Source organism: Penicillium solitum (genome assembly GCF_028829755.1).
Source record: "Penicillium solitum strain IBT 25940 chromosome Unknown utg000003l_segment0_segment0, whole genome shotgun sequence".
Classification (NCBI taxonomy): Eukaryota; Fungi; Ascomycota; class Eurotiomycetes; order Eurotiales; family Aspergillaceae; genus Penicillium; species Penicillium solitum.
The window spans coordinates 3122434-3144277 of record NW_027072123.1 but is presented as its reverse complement, the minus strand read 5'-3'; the positions used below and the strand labels follow the sequence as shown (position 1 = coordinate 3144277).

Genomic DNA, 21844 nt, shown 5'->3' with positions numbered 1-21844 from the left:
CTTCCCACTGTAAACATGTTATTCTGCGCATTCCGGTGATGTAATACGCACAGGTCGCGTCAATAGGTTTATATGCATCGTCATAGCCGTGTCTCTTCATTTTCGACGTTGTATTGCAGCAATGGGAACCAGTCGCACATGTCTGAGCAGAGCCCCTCATACCTTCCATTTGCATTTCAGCGCTTCGACAATCCACCATCATGTGTTCCTCGATGTCATTCGTGTTCGTCATTTAGACCTAGTGCGCACAGTCCACGCTCAGGTCCCAGCTAGTCGCAGGAAAATCTCCCCATAGCGATAGCAGGCTGCCAACTCCGTGCTCTCGTCGATGTACTCGTCTTGGTGGACATGCAATACACCCTTCGTAGCGAGAGTGAGAACATTCATAAAAGCCTGAGTCGCGACAGCTCGCGTCGTACTCCCAGTTGGAAGAAGACTTGCAAATGAGGTCTGACCGGGTTTCGCCGCGATCGGGCTAAGGATGTTGCTGCTCGGGCTTTGTGCGTTTCCTGCGTTGTCATCGTTAGAAGTACCCATCTTGGTCTTCATGAATTTTATGAAATTCAAGCTTTCCCGATCAAGAGTTGACTTGGCACGTTCGAGAGCAGAGCGCTTGCTTGGCGAGAGTGAGCTGCTATTCTCGCGGTCTGTCGCAAGTTCGCCTTCAAGATAACGAGTAAGATCTAGGTCGTCTCCGAAATCGCCCAAGAGCTCGAGGCTAAGTCGGTCTTGTCCCCCGCGATAGCTACGCCCGGCAAGTGGACTGGCGCTGGTGAGACGGCTTCGGGCCTTGCGTCCTTGAGAAGACAGCTCGCTGACACTGCCGAATCGATGTCTTTTCCGAGAGCTTTGAATAGAAGCGGTGATGTTCCACGGCATCTGGGACGAGTGGTCATCAATCAGACTCGAAGGGGCATCACGGCCGACTTCAACTTCCATGTTGAGGCGGTCGATGTTCTCACGGCTGAGATGCTCTGCTTGTTCGGCTCTCGCGCGTACTCGACGTCCCTCTGATATTTCATCGTCATATGCACTGCGCTTTCGCCCTTTTCGCTGAGGATATCCACCAACAGCTTCAAGCAGATCATCGCCTGAGTATAGGTTGAGCGGATGCGGTTCACGGTCCATTCCCAGTCCGACTCCAACCGAGCCGATTCCCTGACCGAAAACCCAGAAAGCAGCGTTCTTCTTGGAAATGGTTGGAATCTTATTTTGCTGCCTTTGCTTCAGTGCTTGGGTCATGTTCGCAACGTATTCATTGTTCCATTGGGCCAGTGTCATGTTTCGAAGCGCCGTGGTATCGTCCGAGATGATTTCCTTTGGACGTCTGACCCGGCGGGTCCTCGTTGCTTCGATTTCAATTGTTTCTTGAACCCCATCCAGGCCTTCATTTGCCTGGAGAATTGTGGGACCTGCGGTCTGGGTGTCGAGATCCACCATCTCGTTGGTCTCAGCTACTCTAACTTCTTCGTTGTCAATCTGCATCTATCGAGCAGAGTCAGTAGACGTTCTTTCTTGGTTTTGGTATGAATGTTTGGTACTTACCGAGTCTTCATTGAGCTGGAATTGTTGGTCGTTTATCGGTCCTTCGCTTTCCCTCGGACCAACGGTGGACTTCCTTGCATGAGGGGACTTCTCCCTGGCACCAAGCTCGATGATATTGCCATCCTCGTCAAATTCAAAGTCAGGTTGAAGAAGTACACCCTCTTCATTGCCTAACCCGAGCCCCGTCATGTTGCCGAAAGTATCATTCTTCTGCGCAGACCTATTGATCTCGTCAATCCCTAGGATAGTACCGTCTCCCAGGATATCATCCGATGGGAGATCAAGATGCAGGCTTGAAAGTTGCGAAGTGCCAGACAAGCTATTATTGGGCGATTTGGTCCAGAGACCACTGAGTTGGCTCGAGCTATCGTCCGTAGTGGGAGTTAGGTAGGACAGGTCGATCTCAAGTCCCGGGAGGGCTGTCTCGGGCAGGAAAGATGGGTCGTAAGGTAGGATCAGATTGCTGGGCCTGGGATTGGGTTCGTATTTACCAATGACTTGCAAACTGATACCACCAATCAGTGGAACTTACCTGGTCTGTCCGGCAGCGGGATCAAGTCCTCTCCCCGGGATGATCTTCAACTTGGAGACCATCTTGTCATGCATCGCCTGTGTGTCGAGAAGCGTGTACCCACACTGTTGATTATAAACTCGAGAGACACCGTACCTAACACAATCAAATCGTTAGCATACCTGTGGAGACATCATTGAGCGACAGATCCTACAGCAAGCTCCCCTGCAGTCGAAGGGCCATGGGTGCGTCGGGATTGATGATGACTCGACATGCATTGGGGACATCAACGTCCAGGATGGCTTTTCGGTTCAGTCTTCTGGCAATGGACCGGGACCCCAGAGTTGCGACTAGCCTGGGGAGAGGTTATTATTAGTCCTGGCTGCGAATGCGTGGAAGCCCTGGGTATTCTTACCATATTGTCGCGACACCATGCTCCGGCGAGGTGAGAACTAGAGTGCGAAAAATAGGTGAGCGTTTGGTCTCAGGTAATGATCGCCCTGGGGTCCTGTCGACTTACTTTCATGACTGTAGAACATGGTTGCGGTGCTTGCGGTCCAAGTGGACTCGAGTCTTCACGCGGCTTGGATTTTCAGATGCGAGTTAGGGGTGGTGTGGATTTTGACAGGATTGAGCGGAATGTTTTTCGGTAGGAGTGGGCGTTGAAGAGGAAGATATCACAAGTTTGCCCGTGGGCCAGAGTAATGTGTCGGATCTGGAGTCGTTTGGGATGAAAGAGGGTGAAAGGTACGATGAAGGTGCCCTCGATGAACATGGGTGATAAGACTACAGAAAAAGAGGATACGAGGAACAGGGAGAAAGTAGAGGGTTGATGTGTGAGGGTGTGCAAGTCCCAGCCTGAGCACAAGACCCTCGAGGCTGAGGTGAACAGATGCTATGCATCCCAGCATATAGTCCACGCTTACAGCTACAGCACCGACGAGATCGGGTCAAAGGCTCCAATTAACATATATTGTTTATAATTACAGTCGATCGGACTGCATCCCCATTTCACATCGTTCAATAAATCAAATCGACTCGTGTATGGTCCTGGAATAGGGAACAACTCGATGGGGACTGGGTCAAACACCAACATTAGAAGAAAGAATGATTTACTTTTCTTGGGACTCCATGAGAAACCATATACAGTCAGTTGAGCACAACGAAATGAAAAACAATGAGCCATCCGAAAGGAGGCAGGAAAATTCTAAGGAAATGGACCAAGACCAACAGAAACCGCACTCTCTTAACACAAAAGTATAAGCGTAGACATAATCAACTATGGAAGATCTGAAAATAGATAGGAAGCACCCAGAAATCTCCAACCCAGAGCGATGTATAGGATGCACGGGGGGTATGAGACAAAAGACATGCAGGAACAATACACAAACAAAATCTGATAACTACTCGTCACTGACTTTCAGTGGAAGCTTAGTCGAGAGGGATACCCTCGTACTCGGAGTAGCCCAGAGCCAAGTTCATGTTTTCTATTGGATTCGTTAGCGTCATGGCTGATGAAGTAGATGGATTCAACACTTACGCAAGCACTGGGTGGCAGCACCCTTCAACAGGTTGTCAATGGTGGCGCAGACAACAACACGCTCGCCGCTGGAGTGGACGGCAAATCCACCGATCTCGACACCGTGGCGGCCGGCAATGTCCTTGACAAGAGGGGCTTCGCCCACAATCTTGACGAGCTTCTCACCAGCGTAGCGATCCTGGTAGAGGTTGCGGATATCGCGGGAGGTCATCTTCTGCTTCAGGGGAATGCTGATAGAGTGCTTCATATAAATGTTAGCAATTGTGAGGATCAATGAGCGGCCAGCAAGCACTTACGGAGATACCCTGGAACCAAACCGCGACGTGAGGAATGAACGCAATGCTGGTGCCCAGCTGTGCGCTGATCTCACGCTCGTGGATGTGGTCAGTCAGACTGTAGGGGATGAGGTTGTTGGTAAGGAACTGCACGTCGTTCTTGGGGCTGGGCTTGGTACCCGCGCCGGAGTATCCAGAAACACCAAAGGTGGTGGGCTGGCCACCAAGGAACGGAACAAGAGGAGCAATTCCAAGCTGAGCAGCGGTGGCGTAGCATCCGGGGTTGGCAATACGAGTGGCCCGGGCGATCTTAGACCGCTCAACCAGCTCGGGAAGACCGTACGTCCACTTGGGGTCGAAGCGGTAATCAGCGCTCAGGTCGACAATGACGTTACCCGTCTGGGAACCTTCGTCAACGGCATCAACAAAAGGCTTGCAGATACCGTTGGGCAGGGCCATGACCCAGCAGTCGATGTCACCGTTGGCAGACATCTTGCGAACATCATCAGGGCTGAGATTCTCGTAGATGATCTCGCGCTTCTCGTAGCCCTGGAGCTTCTTACCAGCTAGCTCGCGGGACGAGACGTGACGAAGATCCATGTTAGGGTGAGCGTTCAGTAGGTTGATCAGGGCCTGGCCGGTGTAGCCACGGGCACCAATGAGAGCAACTTTGGCGGGCTGGGTGTTAGAGATGTTCTTCTCACCAAGAGGAGGGTTGGGGTTGGTGGTGGAATAGGCGCGGAAAGAGTTCACGGCAACGGCGGGACGCTTGGCACGGGTCATGCGCAGAGCGTTGGTGGTGGTCGAGAACCCACGCTTCTGCTCAGCAGAAGCACCGCTAGCGCCAAAGCCCTTGCCAATGTTGGCGGCAGCCTCAGCAGCGCGGTGAAGGCGGGCCTCGAGGTTAATGTCACCGAACATCTGGCGGCCATGGGCGTTGAACTCCTGAACCAGCTGCTTGACTTCCTCGCCGTTCTCGGCACCGTACCAGAACAGAACCTGGCCATCACGGCTCAAGCTGCCATCGGCCTTATCGAAGAACCAGGTCAGGTTCTCATCGTCCTCCTTGACAGTCCATGCCAGCTTGGGGAAGTCCTTCTTGATGCTGGAGAAAACGTTGTCGGCAACGTTAGTCAACCAACCAGACTTGGTGATAGTGAATGTAGCCAAGTGAGCCATTTGAGAGTTGGGCTGAGGAGGCAGCACAACGGCCAGAGCTTCCATAGGCTCGTCGTAGTAGATCTTGAAGTCCTTCTCCTTCATGCCTTCGACGTAGCGGTCAACAACGGCACGGGCATCAAGACCCTCGCGATCACGGATCAACACCTCCTTCAGAGCCTTCAGGTCTCCAAACTCGGAGAGAGAGGTCTTCACATGGACCTTGTTACCGCGGCGGATCAGGGTACCAGCGCCGGAGTCGGTGAAGAGTTCCTTCTGGAGATCAGCAGGGTGAATGATGGCGACGCTAGACGAGCGAGGCAGATCGCTGAGGAGATCCTTCATCTCCTTGATCTTCAGACGAGTGCCGTGGCGCACCCACCACTGACTCATCAGGTGGTCGTACTCCTCGTCAAGGTTGATGGCGGAGATCTTCTCACCGGTGTCACCGTTGAACAAACCACCCTTCTCGGCCAGGTAGACGATCTTGAGAGGCTGCAAGGCACGAGCAAGCTCGCCGGCAGCCACATCGGCATTGACATTGAGCACCTGGCCGTCGGGGGTCTCGGCCATGGAAGTCAGGATGGGCAGACACCCAGCGGCAATAGCTGACTCAATGGGTGCCTTGTCGACACCATTGATCTTACCGACCAGGTTGTACTTGGGCTTATCGAGGTAATCGGCCGAAAAGACGCCTGCGGTAATGGGACGGGCACGGATGCCAATGCGCTCGAGCTCCTCAACCAGTTTCATGTTCTCCTCCAGGAAGAGCTTGCGGGCGAGAGCCAGGGTCTTACCGTCAGTCACTCGGATTCCATCCTCGAACTGGGGCTCAACGCCAGCCGCCTCCAGCATACGGTTAAGCTGGGGGCCGGCACCGTGGACGACGATCGGGTACAGACCGACATGGTTAAGGAATGCGAGCGCGGATGACAGGGTCTGGAGGTGCTCAGTAATAATAGCACCACCGACCTTGATCACGGCGAATTGCTGAGAGGACACGGAGGTGAAGTGTGACAGGTACTGCTGGACCTCACGCTTAGAGCCAATATTGCTCAACAGTTGCACGACGGTGCTGCGGGTGGAGGTCAGGTGAGGGTCCGTCGAACGGGAGTAGTTGCGAGTCTGGCGCAGGGAAGTGGCAGTCTTTGCAGCTGAGACTCGCAGAGGAGCAGTCGGTGCGGAGAGGGAACGGAGGGGCTTGCACGAAGCTCTCCGCACAGCGGAGCGAAGGGACATCATCCTGGCAACGCACATGCGGCAGCCTCAATGGTCTCACGGTCGGCCCTGGGTGGGAGAGGCCCCAAATATGTATAAGTAGGTGGAAGGTAGGTGGAAGGTGAGAAAGTGTTGAGTCAAAAGAGATATTTTTCAGATCATCGGCCGGGCCTCGGAGCGATAACTTGGCCCAATGACGGGGAGAAGGCGGTGGACCCCCCCTCTCTAGCGAGCGATTTATCTCCATCCTTTTTTCTTTTTACGTGCGACATTTAATTCCTATTTGTTTTCATGGACTGACCTATTATTACTCTTGATTTTTTATGCCAGATTTGAAATTTATATTTCATAGAGTAGTTTTTTCCTGACTTCTTTTCTTCTATCATAGTACAAAATATTAAACATTTGTGTGGCGCTATAACCGGGACCAAAAAAATACAAAAAAACCATAAAAAAGAATCTTCACGCGCTTCGCTCGGATATCAACCTTGGAATCTCCCTGGACTTCCCCAAGCGAGAGTATTACCTCCGAAGAAGCCCACTTCTTCTGCTCGGAGATCGTGAAACGTCATCCTGCTTGGGTTTAGTCTCACTTATCTGATCCTGTCCCTTCCTCTCACTCGTTACTTTAGGTCACCGCTATCCACTTCCCTCCACCCTGGCTGGATCTAGCACTCTGCGCTTTCTGCCGACCGTATATACGAGGGCTTCTCCAAGTGGTCTAATTGAGGGAATTGGTGGACACTTGTTTTCGTGCCAAGAGTTCCCAATATTATCTGATTTTTCTCACTCCTCAACATCCTTCGGTAGATGAATTCCCGAAGCATTCAGGCAAGACTTGCGCTGCTGCACTCATATAGCAAGACCCACGGTGGGAACATTTAGATCAAATTAGATTAATAATGAGTAGACACCTGATGCACAAGGGTTCGGACATATGGAGTACATGGATACATGATGGGTTCCTTGCAGGATGATCTCATTGGCGAATTGGAACTTCACAGGTCAGATGGGTCTTGGACCACGTGGACTCCTGTGTCAGCAAATAATAACTCCAGGGCTACCTAGGTAGGTAGCGTGTTGTACATGTATAAAATAGGAATATAAAACATGTAGCTAGCCAAAACTGGAGAGAAGACCCTCCAATCTACTGCCAGATTCAGTCGCCTTTCTTCCATCACCACTTGTGCACTCATGCAAAGACCACTCATGCAAAGACCGAGACTCAACGGACGAGTATGTATCCACAAGGGTGGATGTTGTCTTTGTTCATCGGAGTGTGGATCTACACTAACCTTCGACATTATATAACTACATAGGATGCTGATCAGGTATTCCAACAAGACTGGGCATTCGAAAAAAGAGTATAAAAGCACAATAAGGGAGATTCATTGTAGTGAGAGAGCACCCGAATGGCAATGTGGTAAGCATACTTAAACACGGCGTCATGGAAGTATCATTTACATCTTCACCCGTCGACCGGGTCGCATGTAGCGACACAACCCAAAATCGGATGATCTCGTTTCGTTGCATGGAAAAGTCAAAGAGGATTTGGTCATTGAAAACACGCCCAGAAAAAAACAGCAGGAGGTATTAGCGGCTGCGAAGAAAACGGAAAAGGCCACACGGCCCCAACAACAGTAAGCCCAGTAAAATTCAAGATCCCATGTCCAAAGAGAAGTCGTAAGTTGCGCACAGTCGAAGTGCTTAGTGCTTGGTGGCAACCACTATATATGGTGTTAGTGGCGAGCTGAGAAGTAGGAGAATGCTAGGAGATGCTTACCGGACGGCACAATAATGACAATGAGAAGAACAATCACGCAGATGACCAGACACACGCGCATCTTCATGTCCTTCCACCACATGTCTTTGCGCACGCGATTGGCGCCTCGGCGGAAACCCTGGGCCGAGACGGCGAGGTTGTCGGTCTTGTCCTGGAGAGAATCCAAGTTCTCACCACGTTGGGAGACCTTGTTGATGTTTTCGCGCATCACACCGACGGTATCATCAATTTGCTATAGAAGATACCACGTCAGCCCCATTTCGAGAATCAAGCGCCCCAGCCTTCGCATTTTGATAGATCAAAAAGACAACAAGCATGCACCGTCCACCGGATGATATTTGTGTGTTTTCTCAATGGCTATGGTCGCTAGGAGTGAAGAGACCGCTGAGGATTGACTTACTGCTTGCAAAGCGGCGGTTCGCTGGTTGCCATTCTGACCGGTGGCAGCGGGGGCTCCAGCGGAGCCGGAGGGGATATAGGGGTCGTAGGGTTGTTCGGAGGCAGCCATTATGAAAGTCGTGAAAGAATTTGAGAGAACCTCAGGTTTGGATTGGCCGGATATTGGGAGTGTCTAGACGACTCGCGGAAGCACTAGGGGTTGCGCTGTTTTGATGGGGAAGCGCAGCAAAGGGGCAGTCTGGGGGACTAAAATCGACGCAGATCGTGGGTATTGAGGAATAGTTATCGTAGAATGATAAAGGTTGGGATGTAACGCAACGGCAAGTGACGGAGGAGGAAAAAGATTAACGTTGTTGTCTAAAGTGAAGCTGACAAGGTGAGTTGCCGCTGAGGCGGCTTTGCCCAGAGTCACGTGTTGTGGCGTTCTCAGTACAAAGCAGGCTCCCGCTTTGGGTCTTGAATGTTAATTTATTTTCAAGTCTATGGCCATTGGCATTTGTTGGTTACGAGGGGCCATTTTCATCCTTAAAAATTCGGCCTAGATAGCTTGGTGGTGTTCTTCCAAGCCTACTGAAATTTATTTACCGCAAACAGGCACAATATGGGAGTTACACTATGAGATGTATGATAGTAGATAGTATTACGGAGTAGTATTCTATACTTCGCATAAGTACATCCATGGCTTTGTATGATTCTCTTCATGTATAAATAGTGTGTCCAAGGACATAGATTCTCGTATAGCTGCCTATTGATATCAGAGCCAGCACCTAGAATCGTGTTGCTCGAGGAACCGTGGAGGCATGTGCTATTATTAGTCCACGGGTAGCAACTCGTATTACGTAACATTTTCCGGACCCTTCGGTTCCAAGGTTGACTTGATGCCATTTCATATTAGGCGGCATGATTAATTCAACATGCAAGGGAAGTACCTAGGTATCTCTGATATTGAAATACGAAGTGAACAGGCTGATCGGATATTTATTGCCTTCTCGCCTTGTTCTAGCAGACAACCTTCTTTAACAATTGTTCAAATATCTTCTTCGGTCCATTTGAGACTCTCATCTCCATGTAGATCAATTATCAGGTCCGCTTATGGTGCAAATCTAACGGGCGACTGAGTATCGCGATTTTGACGCCATTCTTCTCTTCTTGTCGGTTTTTGTTGAATAGATTTCTCAATTAGGTCATCAAATGACTTCTTAAAGAGCTGTCGCATTCATCCAGTCCATCTAACACGGGGTAAACTTGACGCTTCTGCGCCCTCTTCCGTATAATTTTCTCGAGGCAACCCCAAAGATCTGCGATATAGGCGTCGCTAAACAGAGCTTGCTCTATACCCTGAGATTTTCATATACAGGTTCTCTAGATCCAGAGGATCCTCCGACTCCAACAGTTGATTCAACAAGCCAAGAACCACTACAAGCTCCGTGGAACGCAGGATATCTCTTGTGACCCAAAGGCAAGTAAGCACCATATCGTTTTTTCCCAGTCGGCTAGTCAAATGTGTGGCAGGGTGAGTCTTCCCCTTTCCAGGACCGCCACAAATCCAAAGTAAACCGGGGATGTTGGTGTCATCGCTAGTCCAGGACACAAAGTTTGGAATCTCTCCGATCCATTTGCAGGTTCAAGGATTCACTTCTTTTTCTTGTGGACGAGGGCCGAGTTTCTTGACAAGAGCTCCCTTAATTTTTTCCTACTTGAATTTTTTTTCGCTGCCAAGGCACAAGGAAGAGTGGAGGCACAATTAAGGGAAACTTAGGTATTGGCGAGAAGGATGGATCGGGCAATACAGAACAAAATGACATTCAAACTCGGACAAATTGGAAGTGCTGTGTTGGCGGTTTTGGTGTCTAGTCTACGTAATGTAGCATTTTCTGCGCATTTTTCGTAGAGACCTTGCATTAGGTATTTTTTAGATGGCATTATTATATATTCAACACACTTTTGAGATGAATGCATGTATTTGTCCCTAGTTGTAGCAACTTGCCTTCAGCCAGATTGATGCAAAGGTATGATATTCTGGTATAATGCACGTCGTTGGCTCAACTAACGAGTCTCTATAGAAGCATAGTAGCTATTTGCTGGGGGTTCTTTAACTCATCCAACAAGAATGAATTAAGTCCTCATCAATTCTTGCTGGAAATACTACCGCAAAACAGCATATAACAAAACAAATAGCAAAACGTATTTGATGGTACGGTCAAACAGGAGAGAGGCAAAAACGGTACCAGAAACAGGATAGTTGACCTGCGAGCTGGCTAGGCCAGCCTCATTATCTCTGATCTCAAGGTGACTGATAGTCTTCCACTCATCTTCTCCGACTGGTCCATTGATCTGCAGCGCTTGTAGTCTTGTTAAGTTACCAATGATTATTCGAGTATTTCCTCCATTGGGAACAGATACGCCAATCCGATTCAAATCATCTCGGTCCAGAACAACCGTGCCGTCTTCTATTTGCAGTTAGTTTGAGTAGATATCCTTCAACATTGACATATCAGACGCTTACTATTCAGGGGCTGATCTTTTAACAGACTCGCAATCCTCAATCCCCGTCCATCACCAAGTAGCTCCCTTATGGTCCGATCAAGGTGGCTGATTTCGGCTGTGTTGGCGATAATATTGCTTTGGGCATCGCGAGTAAGTCCAACACTAGCAACCTGTACATGCAAGATGATGTTTGTCTTCGCCGTGTTCATTTTTTTCACGATGTTGTCGAAATGTTCCTCATCTTTTGATCCGCTGATAAATTGATAGGCTAGCTGGCGGGAACTAGACTTCTTCCCTGGATCTAGTCGCTCAAGAAGCGTGCGAAGCTCCTGTGACAGATCCCTCATATTTACCAACTCGGATGTCACGGCTGCTGTCTCAAGACATCTCTGGCTGTGAACAACCTTTATGACACTCTCGGTACCTCGTAAATCCTCATGGTGCTGTGCTAGCAAGATGGGTTGAGCTTGTTGGCGTGAGTATGCAACCCTGAGTCGGCCGGTGATCTTGATTGATGTTTCCAGTAAGGCTAAGACGGCAACGGTGATGGAGAGGGGGTCCTTATATTATCATTAGCAAATACACGGGTTGAGCACTCCGCTAACTGACCATGATACTCGCTGGAATACTGGGTATCCCAAGTAGATAGATAATAAGTGCTGATATCGCTTCCAAACGGATGATCTGCTGAAGTGATCCAATGAGTGGTATGAATTTCACCACTTCAGATCAAGCCAACTCTGAAGAACTTCACTGCAGGTACTGATTGGACATTATGAGGGATTTATCAATTGGCGCAACTGGGAAATTGGGGTATTAATTGTCGACCGGTTACGCTCAACCAAACAGCTGATTGATTGTTCATGCGCTAAAAGTTACAACTACCTACATGATCTACACGTTGAGCGCTATCATCCTACCGTTACGCGCTCATGCAATTGCCTGAACATCTAAACTTAGACATATGCATAAGGAAGCCTAGTTGTTTCACTAAACTGAAATGGGAGTTTGAGAACGGTTTTTCTTATTAGCCGCCGACTCCACCAAAACAGGGTACATACATCACCTTAATGCCTATTATAGTATTATTTATGTCCATCAGTTCTTCCCTGGCTATGATCCACTTTCATCCTGCTCAGACCTACCACAATCCCTACTTGAGCCGCTGTTCAGCCAACGATGGCCCACTGAGAGCCATCCAATCTCAGGGCCAGACTCTTAACTCCAAGACACATGTAATTCCTATCTCTACAGACAAAACACATTTCCAACTTTGCTCCGGCTAGTTTTATCATATAATTGTTAACGTGCGGGGGATATAAGTAGTAGATAGATATATATATTGACAATATGGACTTCTATGCCTCTCTAGTTTCACTTCTTCTGTAGTACGCCTAGGTTCTTTTATATACAAAATTTGGTATGAAGCTGAATTTCAAGTGCTGAATCGACCTGTGTCCCTTTGAGCATGCATCCTTGAGCGTTTAATATATAAATAGACATCTAAAAAGACAACCTCGCGGCCTCATAAGCTACCAACTATTCTTTTATCTATATATCACCACTTTTAGGGAGTTTTACTAGCTCTCTACTCTTAAGTATAAAGATGAAGTGCTGGGCACTTGGCCTATGTTGAGCTCCCCACACCCTTACAAGGTGGGAAAACACAGGTAAAGTTATAGAAGCGCATCACCTCGGTAGCTGGGGGGTGTATAGAACCATTATATCCTCAAATTCCTACCATCTCATTACCGCACAGCCACTCATAGCTAACCCCTAATGACCTTCGCAACAGTCTCTTTAATAACCCTAGCCATCTCCTCCGTATTCTTCACATCAAACGGAACCATATGCTTAGAACCATGATCATAGAAAGTCGCCTTAGCGGGTTCACAAAGCTTAAATAACTTCACCCCCTCAGGGAACAGTGTGTCCGCCTTGCCAACAATATTCGCCGTTGGAATGGTAATCGGATACACATCCGGCTGCGGTGCGATATGTTCCAGTCCGGAACTCTCCCACGGCGCCGCGCCACAGATAAACACCGCTGCGCGGAATAGCGACGGTTCAGCTGGGTATGTCTTGCTTTGGTGGATTAGAAGCGAGGCTGCTAGTGCCGCGCCTTGTGAGAAGCCTATCACTGCATCGAATGGGCCTTCTTCTGCAATGAAGCGCTTGGTATGATCGAAGGCTTCGAGGACGCTGGAGCCGGGCGAGGAACCTCGGGTGTAGTGGTTATAGAAGGGGCCGTCCACTATGCCTTCGAGTTCTAGATCGGAGTTAGGTTAGTAGATGGTTCATGCAGGTGGTAGCTGTGTGTAGGGAGTAGAGCTTACCCTCTTCGACTTTGGCGTTTATCTTTCCGTTCATGAATGTGAATTGGTGGCCGCTTTTTTCTAGTATTTGGCGGATGCCTCCAATTTGAATTTCGAAGATCTGTAGCTGGTTAGTATTGTCTATGCATGTTTGAATCGAGCGCATACTTCGCCATTTGTGCCGCCGCCGTGCAAGCAAAGAAATCGCATCTTGGTGCTTTTGGATATCGGTTCTTAATGCTTGAAGGGTAGATTGTATGACAAGGTAGAGGTTATAGCGAAACAGTTCAGAATTTCGTGTTACAGCCGGATCACTTTTGAGGGAAAGGAAAAGAAGAAAGTCTACAGGACAGGTGGCCAGGAAAAGGGAATCTCGAGAGATACAAGGGGGATCAACCTGCGGGGGTGACTTGCAGGACTGGACTAGCTTGGCGATGAATTCGACATCTGATGTGAGATATACCAAGATCGACAGATACATAAACGAAGATCTATTCAATTTTGTTTCTTTATTACTTATGTACTTATTAAGTTGAACATTCTTCAGATTACATATGTAATAGCTACTTTGTATACTAGAAATAACCGCAGGTTACCACCTCGGCATCTATGCAGAAACAAAATCCCTGTCATGTGGACCAATAGGAAATAGGAAATCTTGATAAGATCATCTTGGAAAAGCCTCGGAAGCCTTCCCATCTCTTACTACTCCGTACACATGCGAAAAGTTGGTGTTCCTTGGCCCCAAGCCACTGACCTCTGGCTACTTAATTCCCGCCGCTGAGCTAACCTGATTTCAACTTCCACAACCACTCATATTATTTTCATCTGAGATGGATCTCCGTGATATTGTAGCCACTCGTGGCTTTGCGACCTATAGCTTGCGTCATCCTCGGGAGGCACTGTCGAGCTTTGGCCCGACTCTGAATGAGGCCACCTTCGGCTATTTAGGGGCATCCTTCCAGCCAGAGCGCGACATTCGCAGCCTGGACGGCAAGGTCGTCCTTGTGACAGGAGGTACATATTTTCTTTCTATCTATCTACAGCTTCCAGAACGCTGACACTGCGATTGATCCAGGCAATGCCGGACTAGGCAAAGAGACTATCCTCCAACTCGCCAAGCATCGCCCGTCGCGCATCTACATGGCCGCCCGCACCGAGAGCAAAGCGCACGAAGCAATCGAGTCGCTACAAAGCCAGCTATCCTCCCCCGCCGATATCCGCTTCCTCCCGCTCGATCTATCTTCCTTTAAATCCATCCGCGCCGCCGCAGACAAGTTCCAGTCCGATAGCGACCGCCTAGATATCTTGATCCTAAATGCGGGCACGATGGGCAACCCGCCCACCACGACGGAGGAGGGCTTCGAGATCCAGCTCGGCACAAACCATATCGGTCACTTTCTGTTAACAAAACTACTTCTCCCTACCCTACAAAAGACCATTGATCTCCAGCGCGCCAAGGAGGAGGTGCCCGATGTACGGGTCGTGACTGTCGGTTCGGCGGCTCACGCCGTTGGCCCCTCCACCTTTGAAGAAATTACATCTACCCCTGGCTTGCTAGCTTCTAGTACCTGGACGCGATACGGCGCTTCCAAGTCGGCTAATATCCTATTTGCATCCGAGCTGGCCCGCCGGCATCCTGATATTTTGTCTGTTGCTGTGCACCCCGGTGCGGTTGACAGCGGGCTCTATGGACATACAAAGAATCTCAACTCGGTGATGAATTACGGTATCTCTGTTGCTGGCTCCATGTTCTTCCGAGGTGTCGCTAGTGGAGCCCTGAATTCTCTTTGGGCGGCTGGCACGCAAAGGGAAAATCTTATCAATGGAGCTTACTATACTCCCGTTGGGTACCGCAGTGGTGGAACAGCGCCTGTGCAGAACGCGCAATTGGCTCACAAGCTCTGGGATTGGACCGAGACTCAGGTTTCGAAGCGAAAATGAACGAACCCATCGAGGCATGTATAAATGTATGAAATGACTGAAATTTTACAAGCGATTTAACTTGTTTCTGCTTTTGAGAATTCAAATTGCAATGCACATTGTCATTCTCCCGCCTGTAAGAAGCCGGGGGGCATGGAGGCAAATGGCATCATGATGATTTCGACGTCAGTCATGCTGCCCTAGTCCCCCGATAAGTGCTCTCGTAGCTTGTTCATTTCAAACGATTGCCCCCAGAATACAAAAAAGGATATCCCCTGAGCAGAGATTCAAACCCCAATCCCGTGTCTCATCAGACACCACCACCAGCATGGGCCACATCGTCGTGACAGGCGGCTCCGGAAAAGCAGGCGAATTCGTCATCAAGGAGCTCCTCAACGCCGGACACACAATCCTGAACCTGGACCTAATGGCAATGGAACACCCAGACGTGCATACCCTGAAAACCGACCTCGCCGACAGCGGCCAAGTCTTCAACGCCCTATCCGGCCAATGGACACTCCGCGAGCCTTTCCCGGAAGGCCTCCCGCCACGCCCAGACGCCGTAATCCACCTCGCAGGCTACGCACCGCACGCAACATGCTCGTACCAGACAACGAGACCTTCCGCTCGAACACGCAGGGCACATACAACATCGTCGAGGCGGGGTGCAAGCTCGGGATCCGCAAGATCATCATCGCCAGTAGCGTAACAGTGTACGGGGTAGCTTTCGCGCAGGGCGATACCAACTACCCCTCATTCCCGATCCATGAAGACCTGGATGTCAACCCGACGGATACGTACGCGATCGCCAAGCTATGTGGCGAGCGCGTCGCGCGGGGTTTTGCGGCGCGCTTCGGGGTGGATATCTACATCCTGCGCATTGGGCGTGTTATCGAGCCCGAGGAGTACAATCAAGATATCTTTTACAGCTATGTGCATGAGCCGACCATGTGGAAGGTGCATGGATGGTCGTACATTGATGCGCGGGATCTGGGTGGGATATGTGAAGCAGCGTTGCGGACTGACGGGCTTGGATTTCAGGTCTTCAATGCTACTAATGATCACATTACCAATCTTAATCCGACAAAGGACTTTTTGAAGTCGCAGTTCCCGGATATACCTATCACGCGCGAGATGGAGGAGTTTGAGGCGCCGTTTTCTAATGAGAAGATCAAGAAGCTTCTTGGATTTCAGGAGAAGCATCCTTGGCATAAGTATTTTGGTAATTGGGAGAAGAAGCAGATTGAGATGGAGGAGACGGAGAGGGTTAGTGGTTAGTGGTTAGTGGCTGGGATGGAATGAAACTGTGTCCATTGATGATTGTGGTTTGGGGTATATACTAAGGGTATTCAGTATTGCTGCAAATTAAAAACCATATAACCATAGTATCAACATAGATCCATGTTGAAGTTGAATTTGAAGTTGAAGTATATATCTCCATCTCCCCCCCGGCCCGATTAGGGTTTAGCCGAGCATCCCAATATCCCACAATCCCAACACTGGCAACTTGACGAATAACCAAAAACACCTAAAGAACAACAGATAGATTAATATTTTCAATAGAATCAATATATAAAACATATCAAAGCGTAGACATTAAACCAAAAAAACAGCCCGTTAACCCAAATCGGCGGATTAGCGAATATTCTCAAACTCCCCACACAAAACTCTTGGGGAAGGAAGCATCATCATTCCACCCACTTCCACTTCACGTTCCCTCTTACCATCTCCCCCTCAACCCTTTTTTAACGGTACGCCAAAATTTACATGTAAATTGTTGAAATACTTGAACAATTCTACATTTTTTCTTCAAATCCTTGATACCGAATTACCAGCTAATCCCGCGCCAGGCGATCACCCCTCCAGACTTCATCATGGATCAGGCAAAGTTGGCTAGAATGCAGGCGAGCGTTCGCATCGGTACGTTTCTGCCTCTTTTCAAGGATTTTTGAGCTTGAGATATGATCTGGGTCATGACGTGGAGCTGCGATTCTGTGGAATTGGTAGCCCTGGAGCTTGGTCATATCTCAAAGGATTCTGTCCAGGTGCAATTTACTTGCATGTTCTAAGTGAACTTGTGTGGCCAAATTCGATAGCTAACATGATTCTTCTTAACAGGGTATGTATCTTCTATCCAGAATTGTTTTTATCCCGACCTCTCGATTCCCGATGGAAGAAACGAATTTTCGAACTGCAATACCCGGATTCGACATAGCCGATAGTCAGACTACGGATTTTCCATCCTCCAATCCATGCGACGGCGCTATATCCCAAATATCGAACCCGAAGATAGATATCGCATAGCTCGGAGAATCCAGTCTGACTCTCGGCCTTGTGAATTCTCGCATTCCTTCGATCTTTTCGGATCCCCCCCATTTCATCCACCCCCACCACCCGTATTCACCCAACTCATCCACACCGAGCCAACCACATTTTTTTCAAACCGTCCAATGTCCAACCAACTAACAAATTTTACAGTGGCAAGGGTACCCCCCGCCGCAAGGTCAAGAAGGTCGTCCGCAACTCCGGCGCCGATGACAAGAAGCTCCAGGCCGCTCTCAAGAAGCTGAACGTCCAGCCCATCCAGGGTATTGAGGAGGTCAACATGTTCAAGGAGGACGGCAACGTCATCCACTTCGCCAACCCCCGTGGTGAGTAGAAAAAAACCATCCGAAACCAACCTTGACCTTTGCAACACACAATACAGAAGAACAAGAAGGAACGAAAAAAAAAGTCTAATCATTTCATCGCATTAGTTCACGGTGCCGTCCCCTCCAACACCTTCGCCCTGTACGGCAACGGTGAGGAGAAGGAGCTCACCGAGCTCGTCCCCAACATCCTCAACCAGCTCGGCCCCGACTCCCTCGCTTCCCTGCGTAAGCTCGCCGAGAGCTACCAGAACATGCAGAAGCAGCAGGGCGATAAGAAGGACGACGAGGAGGATGATATCCCCGACCTCGTCGAGGGCGAGAACTTCGAGACTAAGGAATAAATACGCCTAGATGCGAACTAAATCGAGTCTTTAAAAACTTTCGTCTATGATCAATGAAATTTAAGCTCCGGTTTGAGAGTTGTTTTTTGTTGAGTCTCTTTCTCTTTTTCTGAATTTCTGATTGCTGTTTCGTCTCTTCCTCGCGGGCAGGCTTGATGCATGAGTTTATAACGGTTATTGATGGACTTGGGGATGGAAAGAGGGAATCTTCTGGCAGCTCGATGATTCTATTTGAAGAGTCGTTGAAGGAGGAGTATGAAGAATTGTACTTTTTACTGTTCTACAGTATATTAATTTGGCGCGCAGTCCCTCGGAAGGACAGTTCATTATGTCTGCATCAGATGCAGCTATCGTACACATTATCCATTGATCAAAGCTGTTGACCCCCATGCCTTGCGCAATGCGCGCAGTACTGTTCAAGACTGACCCCTCAAGCTTCGTAGCGATTCGGATTCTAGGTTGATCGCGCGCAAGACTTCGCAATTGTGGCGAAAGATCCGTGATGTAGTGAATAGTGAATAATAAACGACGAAAAGATATTCCATTTCCATAGTGCTCGATGGTCTTCATGTCGCCTCAACTATCCTCCTTCAGTCCACACATATCCGTTCTCAGGAAATAATCGAACGTATGCCAGAACCTCCAGTAAAGGCCGGATTTTTCCGAATCAAATGTGCCGTCCTCGCGGAGCAGCGGGCCCTCGCCCACGATGTCACCTGTAAACCAGCTCAGGATGGGAATTGAGCGGAGGATGCGCTCGGTCATGGTTGGCTGTGGAGGGAGTGCCTCAAGCATGGGGCGCAGCTTGGTACGGCGGACCGTCGGAATGTGTGTCATGAATTCGTTGTCGGTGGTGGGTTCGGCCTGAGCGGGAGCTCGGCGTTGGTGGACCGAGGTGCGATCGTTACTGGACGAAGCTCCTGTCGTCCATGTGGACGCTGAAGTTGTTGTATTGAAACTGCCTTGCTGGAACGAGGGTGTGGCTGTGGCAGTTGCAGAGGTTGCAGTGGATGTCATTGTATCGTCGGAGGTTCCAGCGACCGTCGAAGAGTCGACCGAGTGCCCTTCGTCCTCTGGCATATCCTGTACACTGGAAAGGTTGTTCATGGCAAAGGATCGAGGCAATGTCATGCGGTCCTGGTCTTTGCTGGAGTTGGAGAGGAAGGCGGTCGAGTGCGAGGTGGTCAAGGTGCGCGGTGCTTTATTGCGAACCCGACTGCTCGCGGCAGAGTCTGCAGGGATGGGGGCATCTTCGGCTGGGCCGTGGCCATTGTACAGCTCGCAGAAAACTAGGTGTCCATCGATTTCCTGTGGCGAATAGAAGCACGCGCGGTCTGCGGACTGGGTCGAGTCGTATGTGACCTTGATCCAGTGGTAGCCACCGGCGTAGCGCTTCGACTTGCGATTCGCATCAGCTGACAGGTTTCGGATGACGACGTCGCCTCCGCTCAATAGCTGGGTGTAGTGGCTCGCTGAATTTGGGTCGTTGCGAGGGTAATCTTCGCAGATCATGCCCTGAGAGATGCGCTCGTATTTGTCGATCACCTTCCACTCGTTGTCCTTGTTTTTGTATCCGTAGAGTATGCATTCGGTAGCGACCTTCTCTGTTTGCTTCCGTTGGTTGTCGAGACTGGATGATGATGATGACTTGGGCAAGCCGTGTGTTTTCTCCTCGTCCTGCTGTTGCTGTGAGAATAGCCGACCGAACTCGGCGACATTGGGGTTCTCGCGCTTTGCTGGTGTTCCAGTCCGTGTTCGTGAGCGGGCATTATCGTATCGAGCATTTCTTCGCTTGCCGAAGGGTCCTGATTCTTCGGGTGGTCGTCGAGGGTTGCGAGATTCACTGGAAAACATTTGGTTAGCTTTGATAGGAGAGGAGTTGTAGATCTCATCGAACATACTCTTTGTAAACATAGCCCCAAGGGAGGAGGTTGCCATCCTCGTCTCTGGCGCGTTCCTCCGGTGGGACGGAGTGATACTCCATGACGGTAGATGGGATGCGGTCAAGGGATTGGGTGAATGTGGAGTGTCAAGAGATGTGAAGAAGTGAGAGCTCAAGAAAGGGAGGTTCTGCGAGATGAATGCACAAAAGGGTAAATTTGTCCGTCGGGCATCGAGGGATCCAAAACTTTTGGTAAACACTGGTTCGCCGGGATACGGTCACGTGAGGCCGTATCTACTAGCAAAATCCAACCATCATTCTTCTTTTCTTCTGATCTAATTTTTTTAGTTTATTGTTTAATTTATCTGATGATTGATTTGTGAGGGATGGCCTCACATCGAATAATTGAATCAGGTTCCTTGCAGTGCAATTTTAATCTCAACCTTAACATCTCCGTCTAATATGGGAACTGCACAATGCTGGGTCAATCTTGATGCAAGAATGATATATGTCCAGCATCACCTGTCAATTCACACCGTTCTGCAAAATCCCCTACTTCTTGGCTTCGTTCACTGACATGTTCCACAAACTGATTGAGAGGACATGACCCCGCAGGACCTGACTTGCAGAAAGGCAATGGTATGATCCGATCATTGATATTGATTCGGACGTACGGATCCTCGTGGGTTGGTGAGCAAGATAATCGTTCAAGTGTGACTCTTGCGCCCATTGGGAGAATGGGAGAAATGCGCCATTCACGTTTTGCGGCAATATGGGTCGTGGGAAGAAGTTCCTTGTCGCCAGTGAATACCCCTAATGCTGTGAGGAACGGGGCTATATCGCCATCGTGTACACTGGGTATCAAATTAGCAACGGTGCTCTTCATACAAGACGAATGATGAGCTAGGCTTACAAACTCAAGAATATGCTTCCAGCCATCGGCCCCTCGTGAAGCAGTCCAGTCGTTGCATTCAACCAAAGCCATCCCATCGCACCAGCGTATGGGTTTCCTGGCCCTGCACGATAATAAAGTAGCAAATCACGAGCGTACTCGAAGTTATACCAATCCTGCTTGGTAAATATTTCACACCATGGACTTGTTCCTCGCACCATAAGCTCGAACCCACACATCTCCTGCATACCATAGACCTCCTCATTGGAAAGGTTGCTTAGACCGATGTTATCTTCGTGGATCAGACGGTTTGCAATTGCAGGAATGTAGGTTTCCTGGAACTGCACAAGCATCTCCAAGCCATTGTCATGGCCAAGGATCGGGTCTTCGAGATACCTGAGGCATGTATCACCTGGGGTCAAAGTGTCCGCACCCCTTTCAAAAGATTCAGGAATAACCTGCAGCTGTGCTTTTCCAGAGCTCTCCCAGTCTAGGCCAAAGAACCCAGAGGCGAAATGACGCGCTGTATCAATCACACGGCCCGAGTCACTTGCCCATAGACGCGTGCGGCTGTCTCTCGGGATCAGATCTTCATATCGTGTCCTGAATTTGACACCGGTCGTGAATGCACCGAGCGTTCCAGCGTAAGGGCCTGTGTTGGTTAACTCCCCAAAGTCTCTTTCGGGGTTGTTTGAGAAATAGGCCCAGTCATTCAAGAATTCAAGTGATCCATTGAGCGGTAGGCCAGTCTCTTCCACTCGCTTCAGAAACTGGAGATGCCCTGTCATTGGGAAACATTAAAACATGTTTATACTCAACCGATGGGTTGACCTACTACTTCCTGCAGAAGGTGTTGGATATCGTTCTCCATGGCGAGATAACTAGATTCCATCAGCAAAAGCGTAGTATGAAATTTTTAGGGAA

General features: G+C 49.3%; 10 protein-coding genes across 10 annotated transcripts; 2 read left to right on the top strand and 8 right to left on the bottom strand.

Annotated features, from left to right (window-relative positions):
* Positions 1 to 258: 258 nt before the first annotated feature.
* Positions 259 to 2595, bottom strand: N7455_005113 (Rad21/Rec8 N terminal domain protein; the record flags this gene model as incomplete). Its single annotated transcript, XM_065604959.1, has 6 exons — positions 259 to 1485; positions 1546 to 2014; positions 2078 to 2212; positions 2271 to 2411; positions 2472 to 2508; positions 2577 to 2595. The coding sequence occupies 6 exons, from the start codon at positions 2593 to 2595 to the stop codon at positions 259 to 261; spliced, it is 2028 nt and encodes a 675-aa protein (XP_065461859.1).
* Positions 2596 to 3182: 587 nt separating this feature from the next.
* On the bottom strand, positions 3183 to 6392 carry argEF (bifunctional acetylglutamate kinase/N-acetyl-gamma-glutamyl-phosphate reductase). Its single transcript, XM_040957595.2, has 3 exons — positions 3893 to 6392; positions 3597 to 3837; positions 3183 to 3543 (listed from the first exon to the last, which is right to left on the bottom strand). The coding sequence occupies exons 1-3, from the start codon at positions 6284 to 6286 to the stop codon at positions 3488 to 3490; spliced, it is 2691 nt and encodes an 896-aa protein (XP_040811929.2). The 5' UTR covers positions 6287 to 6392; the 3' UTR covers positions 3183 to 3487.
* A 1562-nt stretch (positions 6393 to 7954) lies between these two features.
* N7455_005111 (SNAP receptor SNC2) lies at positions 7955 to 8538 on the bottom strand (the record flags this gene model as incomplete). The annotated part of the gene is made up of 3 exons (XM_040957554.1): positions 7955 to 7974; positions 8031 to 8262; positions 8431 to 8538. The coding sequence occupies 3 exons, from the start codon at positions 8536 to 8538 to the stop codon at positions 7955 to 7957; spliced, it is 360 nt and encodes a 119-aa protein (XP_040811942.1).
* A 63-nt stretch (positions 8539 to 8601) lies between these two features.
* On the bottom strand, positions 8602 to 8946 carry N7455_005110 (uncharacterized protein; the record flags this gene model as incomplete). Its single annotated transcript, XM_065604958.1, has 2 exons — positions 8602 to 8876; positions 8937 to 8946. The coding sequence occupies 2 exons, from the start codon at positions 8944 to 8946 to the stop codon at positions 8602 to 8604; spliced, it is 285 nt and encodes a 94-aa protein (XP_065461858.1).
* A 1628-nt stretch (positions 8947 to 10574) lies between these two features.
* On the bottom strand, positions 10575 to 11528 carry N7455_005109 (uncharacterized protein; the record flags this gene model as incomplete). The annotated part of the gene is made up of 3 exons (XM_065604957.1): positions 10575 to 10879; positions 10936 to 11476; positions 11526 to 11528. 3 exons carry the CDS (start codon positions 11526 to 11528, stop codon positions 10575 to 10577), a joined length of 849 nt encoding a protein of 282 aa, XP_065461857.1.
* Positions 11529 to 12619: 1091 nt separating this feature from the next.
* N7455_005108 (uncharacterized protein) lies at positions 12620 to 13490 on the bottom strand. The gene is made up of 3 exons (XM_040957542.2): positions 13400 to 13490; positions 13253 to 13352; positions 12620 to 13185 (listed from the first exon to the last, which is right to left on the bottom strand). Exons 1-3 carry the CDS (start codon positions 13439 to 13441, stop codon positions 12686 to 12688), a joined length of 642 nt encoding a protein of 213 aa, XP_040811994.1. The 5' UTR covers positions 13442 to 13490; the 3' UTR covers positions 12620 to 12685.
* Positions 13491 to 14064: 574 nt separating this feature from the next.
* N7455_005107 (putative short-chain dehydrogenase/reductase family protein) lies at positions 14065 to 15175 on the top strand (the record flags this gene model as incomplete). The annotated part of the gene is made up of 2 exons (XM_040957654.2): positions 14065 to 14248; positions 14310 to 15175. The coding sequence occupies 2 exons, from the start codon at positions 14065 to 14067 to the stop codon at positions 15173 to 15175; spliced, it is 1050 nt and encodes a 349-aa protein (XP_040811890.2).
* A 307-nt stretch (positions 15176 to 15482) lies between these two features.
* Positions 15483 to 18146, top strand: N7455_005106 (Nascent polypeptide-associated complex subunit beta; the record flags this gene model as incomplete). Its single annotated transcript, XM_065604956.1, has 7 exons — positions 15483 to 15716; positions 15794 to 16420; positions 16768 to 16905; positions 17005 to 17074; positions 17273 to 17375; positions 17633 to 17805; positions 17911 to 18146. The coding sequence occupies 7 exons, from the start codon at positions 15483 to 15485 to the stop codon at positions 18144 to 18146; spliced, it is 1581 nt and encodes a 526-aa protein (XP_065461856.1).
* A 576-nt stretch (positions 18147 to 18722) lies between these two features.
* Positions 18723 to 20130, bottom strand: N7455_005105 (uncharacterized protein; the record flags this gene model as incomplete). Its single annotated transcript, XM_040957639.2, has 2 exons — positions 18723 to 19989; positions 20048 to 20130. The coding sequence occupies 2 exons, from the start codon at positions 20128 to 20130 to the stop codon at positions 18723 to 18725; spliced, it is 1350 nt and encodes a 449-aa protein (XP_040811983.2).
* A 450-nt stretch (positions 20131 to 20580) lies between these two features.
* On the bottom strand, positions 20581 to 21791 carry N7455_005104 (histidine phosphatase family protein; the record flags this gene model as incomplete). The annotated part of the gene is made up of 4 exons (XM_040957552.2): positions 20581 to 20650; positions 20703 to 20882; positions 20942 to 21690; positions 21756 to 21791. 4 exons carry the CDS (start codon positions 21789 to 21791, stop codon positions 20581 to 20583), a joined length of 1035 nt encoding a protein of 344 aa, XP_040811963.2.
* Positions 21792 to 21844: the final 53 nt, after the last annotated feature.